The sequence below is a fragment of the Mytilus trossulus genome, chromosome 7 (assembly GCF_036588685.1).
Source record: "Mytilus trossulus isolate FHL-02 chromosome 7, PNRI_Mtr1.1.1.hap1, whole genome shotgun sequence".
Taxonomy (NCBI): domain Eukaryota; kingdom Metazoa; phylum Mollusca; class Bivalvia; order Mytilida; family Mytilidae; genus Mytilus; species Mytilus trossulus.
In genome coordinates this window covers 33,223,245-33,241,319 of record NC_086379.1, presented here as the reverse complement: position 1 = coordinate 33,241,319, position 18,075 = coordinate 33,223,245, and the positions used below count along the sequence as shown (strand labels likewise).

Sequence of the window (18,075 nt, the reverse complement as noted above, 5' to 3'; positions counted from 1 at the left end):
AAAAATCCTTCCACTTTTTTACCACCTACACCCTCCCCCTTTTTTTCAGAAAAACAAAATTTTTTCCCTCATGAAATGGTCATAATCTCTTTGTGGTATGCATCTTGTGGTATAATTTCAGAGAGATCCATACAACATTCCACAAGTTTTTGTCTGGAAACTTGAAAAATGCTTATTCTGGCCCCTTTTTGACCCCTAATTCATAAGGGGACGACCATTTGATATTATGGGGGGGGGGGGGGGGGTGTTGGCAGGATTTGTTTTTGATTGATTATTTATTTTCGCAAACTAAGAGGACAGATTATTCATGTTCTGCACTATTGAAGCAAGATTTTTCATTTTTATTAAAGCAAGGGACTGATTATTTATTTTCACAACTAAATTTATGATATTCAAAAACAAACAATTTTAAATGATTTGTTTATTATAAATACTACATGTATAGTGAAGTCATAATGCATCTTTTAATCAGAATTATCATCATCCTCTGCAGTAATTAATCTTTTATATTTCCAACTGCATATACATAAATTGCATACATACATAGTATTAAAGTTTGGTTGTAACTAGCCTCTTTTAAAAGTATTGGCAAATATATATTTCGGCGAGCAGAGCGAGGCAAATTTTTTTTACGGGTTTTGGAGCCACTGAAAGCCCAAGAAGCTATAGAACAAATGATGCAAAATCATGCGTTCTGTGTGTTTCGAAGACGCTTTCATAATCTTTATAATCTTTATAATCTTATATTTGCAAGTTTTGTTTTAATAATTTTTTTGACAATGTTTTGGTCTCAAAGCAAAATGTAAAGATTCAGTGTAAGACTTAAGTTTCTAGGGACAACTACAAAAGACCAATGTGCATGATAAAGCAAAAATGGAATTCACATAGTTAAGTCTGTGGCTGCTTTTTTTTAAAACTCATGATCAAGTTCATAACAAAATTACTAGATTACATAAGGAATGCACAAATAACAGAATACAGAAGGGCAATCAATGAACAAAAGACAAATAAATAAGAAACATTGATCCTGAAAAATCAGGGCTAAATCTGAAGGAAAGAAGAACTTGCTTCTTGCAAGGCACTCGCCGTGAACACAAATTGATGTGGAAACAAGCGTTTGGTTTTGAAATTTCCTACATGAGGCATTTGACTCAATGTAGTTAACTTACAGCCCTTTTAAAATAAAAGTGAGGTAAGGTTTCCTGAGACAATATACCTCAAGTTAAATGAAACCAATTTTCAGACATTTCAAGTATATTTAAATAATATTCATACTTTAATTATTATTAAAAAAAGTGGGAAGTGTTTCCCAATTTTTTTGGGGAAATAAGATGAATTTATGAAGAATCTGGTGCCATCTCATACTTTCCATTAGACCTGCTGAGTTATTTATTTTCAATACAGAGCAAGTCAGGTAATTTATTCTCAAACTACCACAGAACAAACTATTTATTTTTGTGATTATCTAGGCTGAGTTATTTTTATTTTAAAAATCCTCCTCCCCACCCCCCCCCCCCCACCGAATATCAAATGGTCGTCCCCTAAACTGTTAGGACCATAACCCAACAAATCAATTTCAACCTTCCTTTTGTGGTCAAAGGTCTTTGGACGAAGACGATGACGGCGACTTAGTGACACCAATATACGACCTAAACAAAATGTCGTATAAAAGTGACACAGAAATTAACTATAGGTCACTGTGCAACCTTCAACAATGAACAATACCAATAACGCATAGCAATATGAGTAATTTATAAAAGGCCCCGAAATAACTAGTGAAAGATACATACAGAATGTGGCAGGGTTAAACATATTAGCAGGATACAGACCCTCCCGCTAACCTGGTACAGTGTTGCAACAGTACAACATAAAAAAAAAATCATAATCAGAAAAAAATGCTTAACTCATTAGATGGATAAAATAGAAAATACTTTTAACAAAAACACGGAGTGGTCATGGCCAGGAACTAAGACATGTACACCTTACAATCATTCCATACTTAGACATGTACACCTTACACTCATTCCATACACCAAATATAGTAGACCTATTGCATACAGAATGAAAAAAACAGACATAAACACAAAAATTTAACTATAACCACTGAACCATGAAAATGAGGTCAAGGTCAAATAAAACCTGTGCGACTGATATATAGATTATAAAATATTTTCATACACCAAATATAGTTGACTTAGCTTATTGAATATAGTATTAGAAAAAAAAGACCCTCTTAAACTTAACTATAACCACTGAACCAATGAGAAAATGTTGTCAAGGTCAGATGACATCTACCAGTTGGACATGTTCACCTTACAGTCCTTCCATATACCGAATATACTAGACCTATTGCCTATAGTATCCAAGAGATGGACTTCACCACCAAAACTTAACTTAACTTGTTTACTGATCCATGAAGTGAGGTTGAGGTCAAGGGAAAACTGTCTGACAGGCATGAGGACATTGTAAGGTATGCATATACCAAATATAGGTATCCTATTACTGATTATAAGAGAGAATTTCATATTACAAAAAAAAGGCCAAGGACATTGGACATGTGATTGACGCAAGTTTCGTAACATGAGGTATCTATATACAAAGTATGAAGCATCCAGGTCTTCCACCTTCTAAAATATATAGCTTTTAAGAAGTTAGCTAATGCCGCCGCCGGATCACTGTGTCTATGTCAAGCTTTCTATGACATAATTCGCAGGCTTAGCAAAAAGACACGACCAAAACACTGTACTATTAGTTTTTCTTTGTACTCTAGGTCAAATTTAAACACCATTAATTTATATACGAGCAGTCAGTATTTAAAACAATCAAAAACTAAATCCAAAATTGAATCCTTTCAATGGTTTCTTTCAACTGATATCATTCAAATGGATAGTCTACGAGGTTACTGTAAACATATTGATATTTAACAATCAGATGGAAGATTTAAAATAAAAAAAAATAACACTGATGCTTACATTACGACAAAAAAAAATGTTGATAAAAAAACACCTGATTTTAGGATTAAACCTCTGACTCAAACTTCGCCATGTCCTGATCTGAGTTTCGAATTCTAACACTTTTATGGGTGATCATGCATAACTAAACAACTGGAAATTTACAGGAAACCAGCCAAGTAAAATGTACATTTATGATGTCCCTTTAATAAATCTACCGTCTTTTAAATTGTCTACGGTACAGAGATGGAAATTTTGTTTAGATGTCAAAGCTTATTCATTTAACTTTAAACTTCTGTTTTTAAAATTTATGTGATTTTCATATGATTTGATTTGATTTTTGGTGTTTTAACACCACTTTTAAGCACCACATTCAAGCTATTTCATGACAGCCATGTTTTATTTGTGGAGGAAGCCGGAGTGCCTGAAGAAAACCAACGACCTTCGATAGGAAAACTGACGATCCTAGTCAATTAAGATTGGAGTTGAGTGTACCTGCACGAGCGGGGTTCGAAACTTACAACCTCAGTGTTAACTGGCTAGTGATTACAGTAGTAACTACTTAGACCACTTGGCCACCGAGGCCCCTGATTTTCATATGTATAGGGTGGATGATTATCTGATTAAGTGGCAAAAGTTCAATTTTAAATTTTACCAAGAAAAAAAATTAAATTAATCTATTAAATATTTTTTTTTTTACCTGCAATTACCTTTTTACCAACCCCAGGAAACCATGATAGGGGTTTCATGTAAGAGACAGTAATTGATATTTGGAATATGAAAATAGGGAATAAAAAATCAGCCCTTCAAACATGATTAAAAAAAGCAATGAATTAATGGGGAAGATAATTCGGTATTGGTCCTGTCAAAGATAAAGTACACCTGAATGAATAAAATTAACAAAAATGTTTAACTTGAAGTTTATTTGATAGATATTGAAAACAATTTGGAGAATTTGAAGATTTTTTACATTCATAATGCATAGGATAGAACTTTGCTCATACCAAGTATTTCTTTATTGAAACAAAGAAAAATTTAGCATATTTTCTTAAAAGTGCAAAGACTAATACATGTAATAGGGGAAAATCAATCGTGGTTTAACACCTTAAAATTTACTTAACCTGATTTAAAATGCACAAACTATGGGTTTGTTTTCAGACAAGAAATAAGAGTAATCATATTTTTATATAACACATATATAGAACTTGTGAAGTATAGAAAAACTTTTGATTCATGATTGTATACCAACCTCAAAAGTTTGACAGAACACATCTTCAAAGTCATCTTCCTCATAATCCATCATCTGCTGTAAACCTCTGCAATATAATCATCAGAGTTTTGTTTAAACTTTAGCTGACCAGGGCCTTATTTACACACATGTCCCTGTTTAGCTACGGTATTAATTGAGCCCGCACAAATACAGAACACTTCACATTTGTGTATGCTTGTTTTTCATTGGTTGTTGTTGGTTTGTAAATTTCAGAATTCTTCTTAGAATAAAACAGGTTGTTCTTTTCTCCTTTGAGTTATTTCACATTTGTTCATGCAAACACCTTTTATAGCTGACTGTACAGTATATAAAGTTATATTTTGCTTATTGGTGAATGTTGTATGGTGACCTTTTGTTTGTTAATAACCTCATCTATTTGTCATTGTGATTAGTTGTCTCATTGGCAGTCTTACCACATCACTTTATTATTATTATCATAATTTAAAAAATCATAAACAATACTTTTTCACAACCGCTTTATCCAGCTTTCATATAACAATCCAATATATAGGCTATAACATTAATGTATTTGGCGTAATAATTTATTGTAGCTCAAATAACAAGAAAACTGGATCATTTCAAAATATCACATCAGTGCGATGGCGGAACCTTTGGGACTAAGTCTTAGAGGCCTGATTTTTTTTAATTAGTTGTTAGTTGCTTTGAACTAGCTGTCAGATAACTGCGAGTACTCTCAGATCTGTTCATTGTGTCTTTTTGTGTCGGGATGTGTAAGTACCCGGCAACGTCCACTTTTTTGTGTATCTGATGAGTCGAGCCTTTTTCAACTGATTTTCATAGTTCGTTCTTATGTTGTACTGTTATACCACTGTCCCAGGTTAGGGGGAGGATTGGGATCCCGCTAACATGTTTAACCCGCCACATTATTTATGTATGTGCCTGTCCCAAGTCAGGAGCCTGTAATTCAATGGTTGTCATTTGTTTATGTGTTATGCGTTCATTTTTTTTACATACATGAGGCCGTTAGTTTTCTCGTTTGAATTGTTTTTAAATTGTCTTATCAGGGCCTTTTATAGCTGACTATGCGGTATGGGCTTTGCTCATTGTTGAAGGCCGTACAGTGACCTATAGTTGTTAATGTTTTTGGTCTTTTGTTGATAGTTGTCTCATTGGCAATCATACCACATCTTCTTTTTTATATCAGTAAAGTAAATAAATATTATTAACTATAACATCTTCCCTTTGTCAGAGTATCACTTGTGAGTTTATAGTTATAGAATATCCAGAGAAGAACTCAGTAAAGTAATGAAATATTATAAGTAAACATATTAAAAATGTTTGTACAGTGTGAACGTATATAATTCAAAGGTATAAATCAGGTTTACAGACCATCAACTTGCTTTTTTCGAATTGGGCTCATCTTTCCATATTTATTATTATGGTTGAAACAGATACTTGACATTTTGGTGCAGTATAGGTTAAACTGTATACGAAGTTCATTGTACCAAAATTAGAGAAAAGTTTTGTTGGATTACAATAAACTATTTTGGTAGGCATTATTTAATAAGTCATTTTTTTGGTTGGAACATATGTTTGTATGTAGAAATTAAATGTTTAAATTAAAAAAAAATAGAGACTAGCTCTAAAGAGCATGTGTCGCTAAACTTGGTCCTTGTGTGCATATTAAAAGGACAGTGCATAACTTAAAAGGACATTTTCCAACACTGTAGACGAGAATAGCCTTCTTAATATTTTTTTTTTATCTATAACTTATCATTTAGTGTTTTTATTTTCTCTCAATCTTCTCTTAAGTTTTTGCTCAAAACATGACAGATGGTGATAAATTCTCATTTACGGGCAATCCCTCCTATAAGATAAAGAAGGACAGACTACAAACTATATTCTCAAATTTTACTTTTTAATAAATGTTGACATTCTGATAATTTTTGTGATTTAAAGTGTCTAACTATCAATCATTATAAAACTTCTATAATGCATTGTGGAAAAAAGTATCTAACTACATTGTAAATATCAGTGTTCATGATAAAAGGCAAATATGAAAAACAAATGCTAAAATTTGTCATTCATGGGCAATAACTACCTATAAGAATTAGTCGGACAGGTTATATGTATATAGACAATTGGTAAAGGTTATCATTATGATAATTTTTGCTCCTTTCAGATTTTCTCTATTTATAATAGTTCACAAAATAATAGACAAAACTCGCATATTGCCCCTTTATTCTATTTATATCCATGTTGGCTATGTTGTTTGGTTGGCAGGGTTAACAGACACATTTTAAACTAGTATAAGCCTAATGATGATTGTGGCCAAGTTTGGTGAAATTTGACTCAGTAGTTTAAGGAGAAGATTTTTGTGACGGACTACCATTTTGGTCATGTTGATTTGTATATATTTTTTTTGCTGAAAATTATTGTTGTTTGCAGTTTATCTCTAACTATAATCATATTCAAGATAATAAACAATAAAATGCTTAGCCGAGCGCAGCCTGATATTAGAGGTCAAACCCTAAACAGTTCGGGCAAATTTGGACAAAATATTCAAGTCTGATGCTATCTAAATTTCGGATAATGATAAAATTTTTGACATTATATAGGTTTCTGACACAAAAAAATGTGGTTAAGGATTTTAAAAATTGATTGAGCAATACTGTGCATTTGAAGATTTCTTCTTGAAGCTTTTCAATAGATTTGAAATTTTGAAAATTTTGAAAATAAGAAAATATGAACCCCTCAAAAATTGAAAATAATTTAAGTCTTTGGAGCAAAACCCCTTAAACTCAATCCAAGCCTTCTATTTGATGTATAGAACCTTGCAGTACAATTTTAGTGAGATCATTCACATTGTCTTGAAACTAGAAAAATGCTTTTTTCCCCCTTTACGGTCTCTAATTCCTGCATGTTTTTGGCAAATTTCAATAAACTCAATCCAAGCCTTCCCTTTGTGGTAGTGAAACTTGTATCAAAGAGATCCATATACTTCAGTCTTCACACTGAGTGGCATGCCCAGGCAGCCCGGCCTTGTGAAATTGGTCTCGGGCCTGTAAAAATCATAAATACAGGCCAACAGAATCTAACAAAAAATAAAATTGAGCTCCAGGCCTGTAGATTTAACAGTTCATCGTGAAGACTGATACTTATACTTATATAATGTCCAGAAACTACAAAAATGCTTATTTTGCCCCTCATTCCTAAACTGATGGAATCAATACACCCAAAATCAATTCCAACCTTCCTTTTATGATATTAAACCTTCTTAGAGATCCATTAACTTAGAACTAAAATAATTGTCTGGAAACCAAATGATTCTTCCCATGACGCCCACAACAAGATCATAGCAATATACAAACCCCAAAACAATGTTGTGGTTGTATAAAAACTGCAAATTCCCTAAAAAATTATCAATTCAGGGGCAGCAACCAAACAACGGGTTGCTTGATTCGTCTAAAAAATTTAAAGGCAGATAGATCTTAACCTGATGAACATTTTTACTACGTGTCAGATTTGCTATGTTGCTCTGACTGCTTAACTTTCAGAAATATAGGCCAAAATCTGCATTTACTGTATGTTTGTATGTACTGGTAAATTCCTTCTTTATCTGAAGAACCATTCAAGAGTTGCGAGGGTACACTCCCTATTGGGATTAACGGAGATGTGTCATTACAATTACGTATTACGTATTTACAATGTTCAATATTCACAAGGACAATCCCCACCTGAACACCAGGAAGGATAAGGACAGAATATTTTGGTTCTTATGGTGGAGGAAGCCGAAGTCCTCGGAGAAAACCACCGGTCTGCTCGGTGGGAACAGACAAACTGAAGAGATATCTGCAGATTGATCTCCAGGTCAAAGTAGGGAGCAACTTTGACCAACTGAAGCCTCCAAAGTACCCATTTTAGTTTAAACTCCAGTCTGGATACCAGAGAGGTGTGTGATAGGGTTAAAATCACCATTCTGATGTACTGATATTTTAAGCACCTCGAGTGAGAATCGATCTCAGGACCTTCAGCACTGTAGCCATCGTTCTTAACCACGAACTCACACTACATTACTATTTTTTATAATTAGCCATGTCGACTTTATTGATTGGCAATCTGAGTCATCGGAAGCAATTGTAAAATTAAATCAAATTTGACATAGTGGTTTCGAAGGAGAAGATTTTGGTAAAAGATTACGAAATTGTTAAAAATTGGGTCAATTGACAAATTTGAAATATTTGTAAATCCTACTTTATTGAACATTATTGCTGTTTACAGTTTATAAGACAAGTAATATTCAGGATAACAAGTATTTGTATAGTGTCACTATACAAATCCTTGAAGATAATAACCAAAAAACAGCAAATTTTCCTTAAAATTATAGATTCAGGGGCAGTAACCCAACAACAGGTTGTCTAATTTGTCAGAAAATTTCAGTGCAAATGGATCTTAAGTTGGTGAACAATTTTACCACATGTCAGATTATTCTTAAAACATTTTACATTCAGAAATATAAGCCAAAAACCTCATTTTACCACTATGTTGTCTTTGAGCCATGTCGGCCATGTTGGTTGATAGACAGGGTGGGGTCATCGGACACATTATATAAACTATATACCTTAACAGCATTGGAAGACTGGAAAACAAATGGCAGATGAGTTTTAATGCCAAAAAATGCCTTGTCATCAGAATATCCCCCAAAAACAGACCAGTGATACACACATCGTACCATCTACACGGTCATACTCTAGACACAGAGGAAGCAAGTAAATATATTGGAGTAACCATCAGCAACAACCTAACATGGGATAAACACATTGATAATACAGTAGGCAAAGGAAACAGAACGTTGGGATTTATACGAAGAAACCTCAAAGGCTGTACAAAACCTGTAAATGCAGCTGCATATGTGTCCATGGTGAGACCTGCAGTAGAATATGCAAGCACAGTATGGGACCCAACCGGCCAAAATAAAATCAAGGCAATCGAACAGGTACAGAAAAGAGCTGCACGATTTGTGAATAACAACTACACAGACCGAACACCCGGCCACAAATATGGTAAAAAAATCTAAAGTGGGAAAGCCTCGAAGAACGGAGGAAAACAAATAGATTATGCATGCTATTCAAGATCCAGCATGAACTTATAGATATAGACCGTCACCAATATTTGACCCCGAATGATAACCGGACCAGAGGTAAAACCGCTTCTTCCAAGGAAGAACAAGTACAGACACCTACGGCCAATCTTTCTTCCCGAGGAAATCAGGGACTGGAACAACCTACCAACAACAGTTACAGCGACCAACACCGTTGAGGGATTCAGAGCTGCCCCGAAGGCATGCTCTAAAAAGAAGTAGGAAAACCAGAAGAAGAAGAAGAAGAAGAAGAAGAAGAAGAAGAAGAAAAAAAAAATTGTTGAAAATTTACTATAAAGGGCAATAACTTCTTAATGGGTCAATATAATATTTTGGTTATGTTGATGTATTTGCAAATCTTACTTTGCTGAACATTATTGCTCTTCACAGTTTATCTGTAACTATTATAATATCAAACAAGATAACAAAAAAACTGCAAATTTCATTGAAATTACCAATCAGACACAGAAACTGACTAATTGGTTGTCTGATTCGTCTATAATTAGAAGTCAGATAGATCTAAAGCTGATGAATATTTTTACCATGTCAGATTTGCTCTCAATACTTTAGTTTCCAAGATATAAGCCAAAAGCATTTTACCACTATATCATATTTTTAGCCATCTTATTCTAGATACCTAATTGATATTGTGGCCAAGTTTGGTTAACTTTAGCCAAGTAGTTGAGGAGGAGAAAATTGACAATGACAGACGATGGGTTATGAGAAAAGCTAACTTGGCCGATTGGGCCAAGTGAGCTCAAAAGTAATTAAAACATGTAATTTGTTGTGAACATACTTAAATTTTACTTGTTACATAAAATATACAGTGCTAAATTGTGATCATTACATTGTTATCCCAAAATTTAACTGTTAGCCATTTAGCCATGTTGATTTGCAGGCATATCATATTATTGAAAACCTTTTGAAACTAGATGCTCAAATGATGATTGTAGCCAAGTTTGGTTCCATTTGACCAAATATATAGTTGCACAGTTGCGGTAGGTTTTTGTAAAAGTTGCCTGAACAAAACGACAAATTATGGATGCTAAGCAAGGGTCCGGAAACGGTCATATATGCCAGACTTGTCCTAAACTGAAAGGGTTCGTCCTAAACCAGGAATTGGGATTTAGGACATATTTTATTTTTTAACAGAAAATTTCGGTCATTTCGTTGAGATCTAGTTTCTAAATAGCCATTTTTAACTTGTTTTTGTTTTGTTATTCATTTTCTTGTAATAAAACTGCCACTCCAGTGTAGTGTTATAATCATGAGGGTCCTCCTTATAACTACATTTAGAACATACTCACACCTTCTCGTCCAATGAAAAGTCAGATTTTGCCCTCTAACTTTTATAGTACATGGTTTTCCATGCACTATGAAATGCTATACATGAATGACTTTTCATTGTCAGTTAATTATGAAAATGAACCCTTAATAGCTGCACTAACGAAGTGTACAATCCCCTAAGGCATTTTCCTTGGGAAAATAGCCTACTGATTAAAGATGAAAGAACATTAAGATTAAAATAAAAAAAAAATGAATTTTGCAAAATTTCATGCATTTTCTGGTAGTACACATATATAGAATACACAAAACTAGAGGCTCTAAAGAGCCTGTGTCGCTCACCTTGGTCTATGTGAATATTAAACAAAGAACGCAGATGGATTCATGACAAAATTGTGTTTTGGTGATAGTGATGTGTTTGTACATCTTACTTCACTGAACATTCTTGCTGCTTACAATTATTTCTATCGGTAATGAACTTGGCCCAGTAATTTCAGTTGAAAATGTAAGTAGAAATTTACAAATTTTATGAAAATTGTTAATAATTGACTATAAAGGACAATAACTCCTTAGGGGGTCAATTGACCATTTCGGTCATGTTGACTTATTTTTAGGTCTTACTTTGCTGTACATTTTTGCTGTTTACAGTTTATCTCTATCTATAATAATATTCAAGATGATAACAAAAAACGTAATAAATTTCCTTAAAATAACAAATTCAGGGGCAGCAACCTAACAACAGATTGGCTGATCCATCTGAAAATTTCAGGGCAGATCTTTACCTGATTAACAATTTAAACCCAGTCAGATTTGCTCTAAATGTTTTGGTTTCTGTGTTATAAGCCAATAACTGCATTTTACTCCTATGTACTAATTTTAGCCATGGCGGCCATCTTGGTAGGTTTGGCGGGTCACGCCACACAATTTTTAAACTAAATACCCCAGAGATGATTGTGGCCAAGTTTGGATTAATTTGGCCCAGCAGTTTCAGAGGAGAAGATTTTTGTAAAGGATATATAAGATTTACGAAAAATGGTTAAAAATTGACTTTAAAGGGCAACAACTCCTAAAGGGGTCAACTGACCATTTTGGTCGTGTTAACTTATTTGTAAATCTTACTTTGCTGAACATTAATGCTGTTTACAGTTTATCTCTATCTATAACAATATTCAAGATAATAACCAAAAACAGCAAAATTTCCTAAAAATTACAAATTCAGGGGCAGCAATCCAACAACGGGTTGTCCGATTCACCTGAAAATTTTAGAGCAAATAGATCTTGATCTAATAAACAATTTTACAGAATGTCAGATTTGTTCTAAATGCTTTGGTTTTTGAGTTATTAGCCAAAAGCTGCATTTCACCCCGATGTTCAATTTTTAGCCATGGCGGCCATCTTGGTTGGTTTGGCGGGTCACGCTACACATTTTTAAACTAGTTACCCCAGAGATGATTGTGACCAAGTTTGGATTAATTTGGCCCAGCAGTTTCAGAGGAGAAGATTTTTGTAAAAGATATATAAAATTTACAAAAAGTGGTTTAAAAATGGATTTAAAGGGCAATAACTCCTAAAGGGGTCAACTGACCATTTTGGTCATGTTGACTTATTTGTAAATCTTACTTTGCTGAACATTATTGCTGTTTACAGTTTATCTCTATCTATAACAAAATTCAAGATAATAACCAAAAACAGCAAAATTTCCTTAAAATGACCAATTCAGGGGCAGCAATCCAACAACGGGTTCTTTGATTCATCTGACAATTTTAGAGCAGATAGATCTTGATCTGATAAACAATTTTACCTCGTTTCAGATTTGCTCCAAATGCTTTGGTTTTTGAGTTATAAGCCAAAAGCTGCATTTCACCCCTATGTTCTATTTTTAGCCATGGCGGCAATCTTGGTTGGTTTGGCGGGTCACGCCACACATTTTTTAAACTCGATACCCCAGAGATGATTGTGGCCAACTTTGGATTAATTTGGCCCAGCAGTTTCAGAGCAGGAGATTTTTGTAAAAGATATATAAAATTTACAAAAAATGGTTAAAAATTGACTTTAAAGGGCAATAACTCCTAAAGGGGTCAACTGACCATGGCATTTTGGTCATGTTGACATATTTGTAAATCTTACTTTGCTGAACATTATTGCTGTTTACAGTTTCTCTCTATCTCAAATAATATTCAAGATAATAACCAAAAACAACAAAATTTCCTTAAAATTACCAATTCAGGGGCAGCAACCCAACATCTGGTTGTCCGATTCACCTGAAAATTTTAGAGCAGATAGATCTTGACCTGATAAACAATTTTACCCAGTCAGATTTGCTCTAAATCCTTTGATTTTTAGTTATAAGCCAAAAACTGCATTTTACCCCTATGTTCTATTTTTAGCCATGGTGGCCATCTTGGTTGGTTTGGCGGGTCACGCCACACATTTTTTAAACTAGATACCCCAATGATGATTGTAGCTAAGTTTGGTTTAATTTGGTCCAGTAGTTTCAGAGTAGAAGATTTTTGTAAAAGTTTACGACGACGACGACGACGACGGACGACGGACGCCGGACGCCAAGTGATGAGAAAAGCTCACTTGGCCCTTCGGGCCAGGTGAGCTAAAAAATTAGAAGGATAAATAAAATGATATATGTTAAATTTATACTAGAACACACTTGCGAAATCGCGGGTATTCAAAGCGTGGTTTAAAGTATGTAGTCATAGGTTATTGGGGACAGGCAAATGTTTTTTTTTATCCCTCCACCTTTATTTCCCAAAATTCCCAATTTTTGGTTTTCTAACAATTTCAATATGAACATACCTTTAGTATGTTATGAACATTTAAGTAAGGGGCCTGTAATTCAGTTGTTGTCGTTTGTTTATGTGTTACATATTTGTTTTTCGTTCATTTTTTGTAGGGGGTCTCATTGGGGGGTTCTGATCCCGGATACCGTTTACTGTTTTGTCAGACTTTCGTATCCCGCTTACACTACGTACGAAATTAAGCAATTCTTATTTTTTTTGTAATTTCCCGTGTCCCGCTAGACTTCATTTCCTGTTTTCACTGCACAATAATTTGACTTTCACGTGTCACGCTTACAAAAAAATCGGCAATCCCGCGTCACGCTTAGACCCCAATGAGACCCACTTTGTACATAAATAAGACCGCTAGTTAAATTAGTTTAATTTCAGAAAAGGTATGAACAGTTCACATGAATTATTTTAGCGCTTATCTGTATATTATGAACATGTATTACTGTATAAATAAAGTGTATATACTTTCAATTCTAAGTTTACTAATCGATCTATGGTGGTCATTGATATAGAATACAGACCATTTTTACATAAATAAGGCCGTTAGTTTTCTAGTTTGAATTGTTTTATATTGTCTTATCGGGACCTTTTATAGCTGACTATGCGGTATGGGCTTTGCTCATTGTTGAAGGCCGTACGGTAACCTATAGTTGGTCTTTTGTGGATAGTTGTCTCATTGGCAATCATACCACATCTTGTTTTTTATATAGACCCTCTATTTAATAAATTCTGTGACCGACGTGGATAGTAAACTTGAAAATGATAGCAGATAGAATTAAAATACACTTTATTCGTAGTATATGCTTGTTCAAAGAAAAACGCAAACCGGAAGTCTAATCTGACTTAAATTTTTTTCCAATGACGGGACAATATCCGGATGCCTTTTTTCTCGTTTTTCTCCTAAAATAACTGAATCTGAATAATCATATGAATGTATGTCAAATGCGACTATGCACTGTACAAATCAGGGACTTTCTATACTTACATAGAAATTCCTTGAAAGAATACAGAGTCTCTATATATTAAAGTAGTATAATCGTAGTTTAAATGTAGATAAACGCGAACAATATTTGTCCTCTCTAAAGAGGTATAATAGTTGTGATTCTTGCGATCTAAACACCATGATATGGAGAACGCTCTACGATTGGATGTACTTTTGTCACATGTTTTACTTATTTTAATATATATGCAATTGGTATGAACCCTTAAATAGTAAACATTTGGAAAAAAAAAACAGTAGACAGAATACAGAGAGTCTCTATATATTAAAGTAGTATAATCGTAGTTTACATGTAGATAAACGCGAAAAATAATTGTCCTCTCCAAGCAGGTATAATAGTTGTGGTTCTTGCGATCTAAACACCATGATATGGAGAACGCTCTGATTGGCTTATCTATTTTTCATTTTTGTTATTTATCATACAATTGGTTGTATTTGTTCATGTTTCAAACCGGAAGTATAATCTATGACTAAAAGACAGTCTGATGACGGAATCATATCCGGACTCCTTTTTTGACGTTTTTCTCCCAAAATAACTCAATCTGAATAGTCATAAGAATGGATGACTATACATGTTATCTATAGGACACAGAGGCATGATGATTGATTTATTGTGGAAGGAAGAGAAGCGACACCAAAAATGAGGTCTTTTCGTTTAACAGTATAGATACCTTACATTCAAAGGAATTAATTTCGTTTTCTTTTAAAAAAAAACAATGCCAGACTGCTGATATATAAAGCAAAGGATTGTTTTCGGAGAAACACAATACATTTAAATCTATCAATAAAAAGTAAGCATTTAGTGTTGAATGGTTTGAATTCAAATATTTATTCAGAGAGTTTTATATTTATAAAAAAAATCAAATTTAAACTAGAGGCTCTAAAGAGCCTGTGTCGCTCACCTTGGTCTATGTGAATATTAAACAAAGGAAGCAGATTGAAAATTGACTACAAAGGTCAATAACTCCTACAGGGGTCAATTGACCATTTCGTTCATGTTGACTTATTTGTAGATCTTACTTTGCTGAACATTATTGCTGTTTACAGTTTACCTATATCTATAATAATATTCAATATAAAACAGCAAAATTTCCTTAAAATTACCAATTCAGGGGCCGCAACCCAAAAACAGGTTGTCCAATTCATCTGAAAATTTCAGGGCACAGATCTTGACCTGATTAACAATTTTACTTCATGTCAGATTTTCTCTAAATTATTTGGTTTTTGAGTTATAAGCCAAAAACTGCATTTTACCCCTATGTTCTATTTTTAGCCGTGGCGGCCATCTTGGTTTGATGGCCAGGTCACCGGACACATTTTTTAAACAAGAAACCCCAAAGATGATTGTGGCCAAGTTTGGATCAATTTGGCACAGCAGTTTCAGAGAAGAAGATTTTAGTAAAAGATATATAAAATTTACGAAAAATGGTTAAAAATTGACTTTAAAGGGCAATAACTCCTAAAGAGGTCAACTGACCATTTTGGTCATGTTGACTTATTTGTAAATCTGACCTTGCTGAACATTATTGCTGTTTACAGTTTACCTATATCTATAATAATATTCAATATAATAACCAAAAACAGCAAAATTTCCTTAAAATTACCAATTCAGGGGCCGCAACCCAAAAACAGGTTGTCCAATTCATCTGAAAATTTCAGGGCAGATAGATCTTCACCTGATTAACAAATTTACCCATGTCAGATTTGCTCTAAATGCTTTGGTTTTTGAGTTATAAGCCAAAAACTGCATTTTACCCCTATGTTCTATTTATAGTCATGGCGGTCATCTTGGTTAGTTGGCGGGGTCACCGGACACAATTTTTAAACTAGATACCCCAATGATGATTGTGGCCAAGTTTCAAATAATTTGGCCCAGCAGTTTCAGAGGAGAAGATTTTTCTAAAAGATTACTAAGATTTACGAAAAATGGTTAAAAATTGACTATAAAGGGCAATAACTCCTAAAGTGGTCAACTGATCATTTTGGTCATGTTGACTTATTTGTAGATCTTACTTTGCTGAACATTATTGCTGTTTACAGTTTATCTCTATCTGAAATAATATTCAAGATAATAACCAAAAACAACAAAATTTCCTTAAAATTACCAATTCAGGGGCAGCAACCTAACAACGGAATGTCAGATTCATCTGAAAATTTCAGGGCAGATAGATCTTAACCTGATTAACAATAATACCCCATGTCAGATTTGCCCTAAATGCTTTGGTTTTTGAGTTATAAGCCAAAAACTGCATTTTACCCCTATGTTCTATTTATAGCCATGGCGGCCATCTTGGTTAGTTGGCGGGGTCACCGGACACAATTTTTAAAACTAGATACCCCAATGATGATTGTGGCCAAGTTTGGTTAAATTTGGCCCAGTAGTTTCAGAGGAGAAGATTTTTGTAAAAGTTAACGACGGACGACGACGGACGACGACGGACGACGACGACGGACGCCGGACGCCAAGTGATGAGAAAAGCTCACTTGGCCCTTCGGGCCAGGTGAGCTAAAAATGGGATTTACCTGTGTTTTATAATTCACACCTGACTATTAATCACAAGCTCAGAACTAATACAAAGAGATGAAAATTCCAAAACAACTGTCTTCAGTATTTAATTACTTTTTAGCTATTAAGACAATTGTCAATTCTGATTTAAATTAAATTAAAACTTGATTAAACTTACGTAGAAAAAAAATGTTTTTTTCACTACTAACATGTGCTTTGTTTACTATGTAATATGCATGCTTGAAATTTTCTTCTGCAGATTAGGCATGTAATCATAAATTCAGAAACAATTTAAAATGATTTCATGCTAAATAAAAAGCAAGTGCAACTATTTTCATTAATATTCTTACACTATTAAAGGTAAAATATCAAAAAGCCGATGATTTCCTGTGAATTTGATAAACAAAACTAATCCCGGAAATGAGTCCGAAATTGTTCGTTTTAGTATTGTTGCATTATATCAGGTTTGAATTTCGACTTCAGAATCGAAAGACACATAAGCGATGACTGAGAAAATTATCGTTTTGAGTCATTAAAATCATTTTATTTTTAAACTGTTGCCTTCCCTTAATTGCTCTTGATCAATTTTAGGAAAATGGTAGGATAAATCATGAAGTAAATGCCTTGCAACAGTGAAACAAATGTGTTGATGCTATGAGTATGAGCATACTCGTGCAGTAATGAGATGTGACAATCTTTTTTTGAAACGGGGCACCAACTTTTAAGTTGTATGAAAAGGACCGAAATTAGTGAAAAAATAAGTAATAGCAATGGCTTACACTTCAGACAATTTGAGCTAAACAAAATATAAAATTAAGCTACTCATCAATACAACTTGAATTTTCTCATGTTATACTTATTAGCATGATTAAAAAAAAAGATTCCATTCACTCCATTATAACTACAATCGTTAATTGTGATATTTTCTACCTTCCTAATTGTGGCATAACTTCTTTTAAATCTTCGACATCTGGTGACCTGAAAAAAAATTTGTCAGAAAATGTATTCAATAAAAAAACCATACCATATTGATAAGGGTTACCCATATTGATAAGGGTTATTCCGGACTTGCATCTCTACAAAAGTAAACTGATCAAAAAAATCTTGTGGATATGCCCATTCTCATCTTATGTCCTCAGATACCTGTCATGAATATTTAACT

The 18,075-nt window shown here is 33.8% G+C and overlaps 1 protein-coding gene across 7 annotated transcripts in view; it reads right to left on the bottom strand.

Annotated features, from left to right (window-relative positions):
* Positions 1-18,075, bottom strand: part of LOC134724971 (probable E3 ubiquitin-protein ligase HERC4) — a 303,456-nt gene that overhangs the window by 38,578 nt on the left and 246,803 nt on the right. For all 7 annotated transcript variants that reach the window (XM_063588396.1, XM_063588395.1, XM_063588394.1 and 4 more), the window contains 2 exons: positions 17,844-17,891; positions 4,201-4,267 (listed from right to left, as the gene is read on the bottom strand). In XM_063588396.1, the coding sequence (XP_063444466.1) occupies positions 4,201-4,267; positions 17,844-17,891 (115 nt within the window). The remainder of the gene's footprint in view (positions 1-4,200; positions 4,268-17,843; positions 17,892-18,075) is intronic.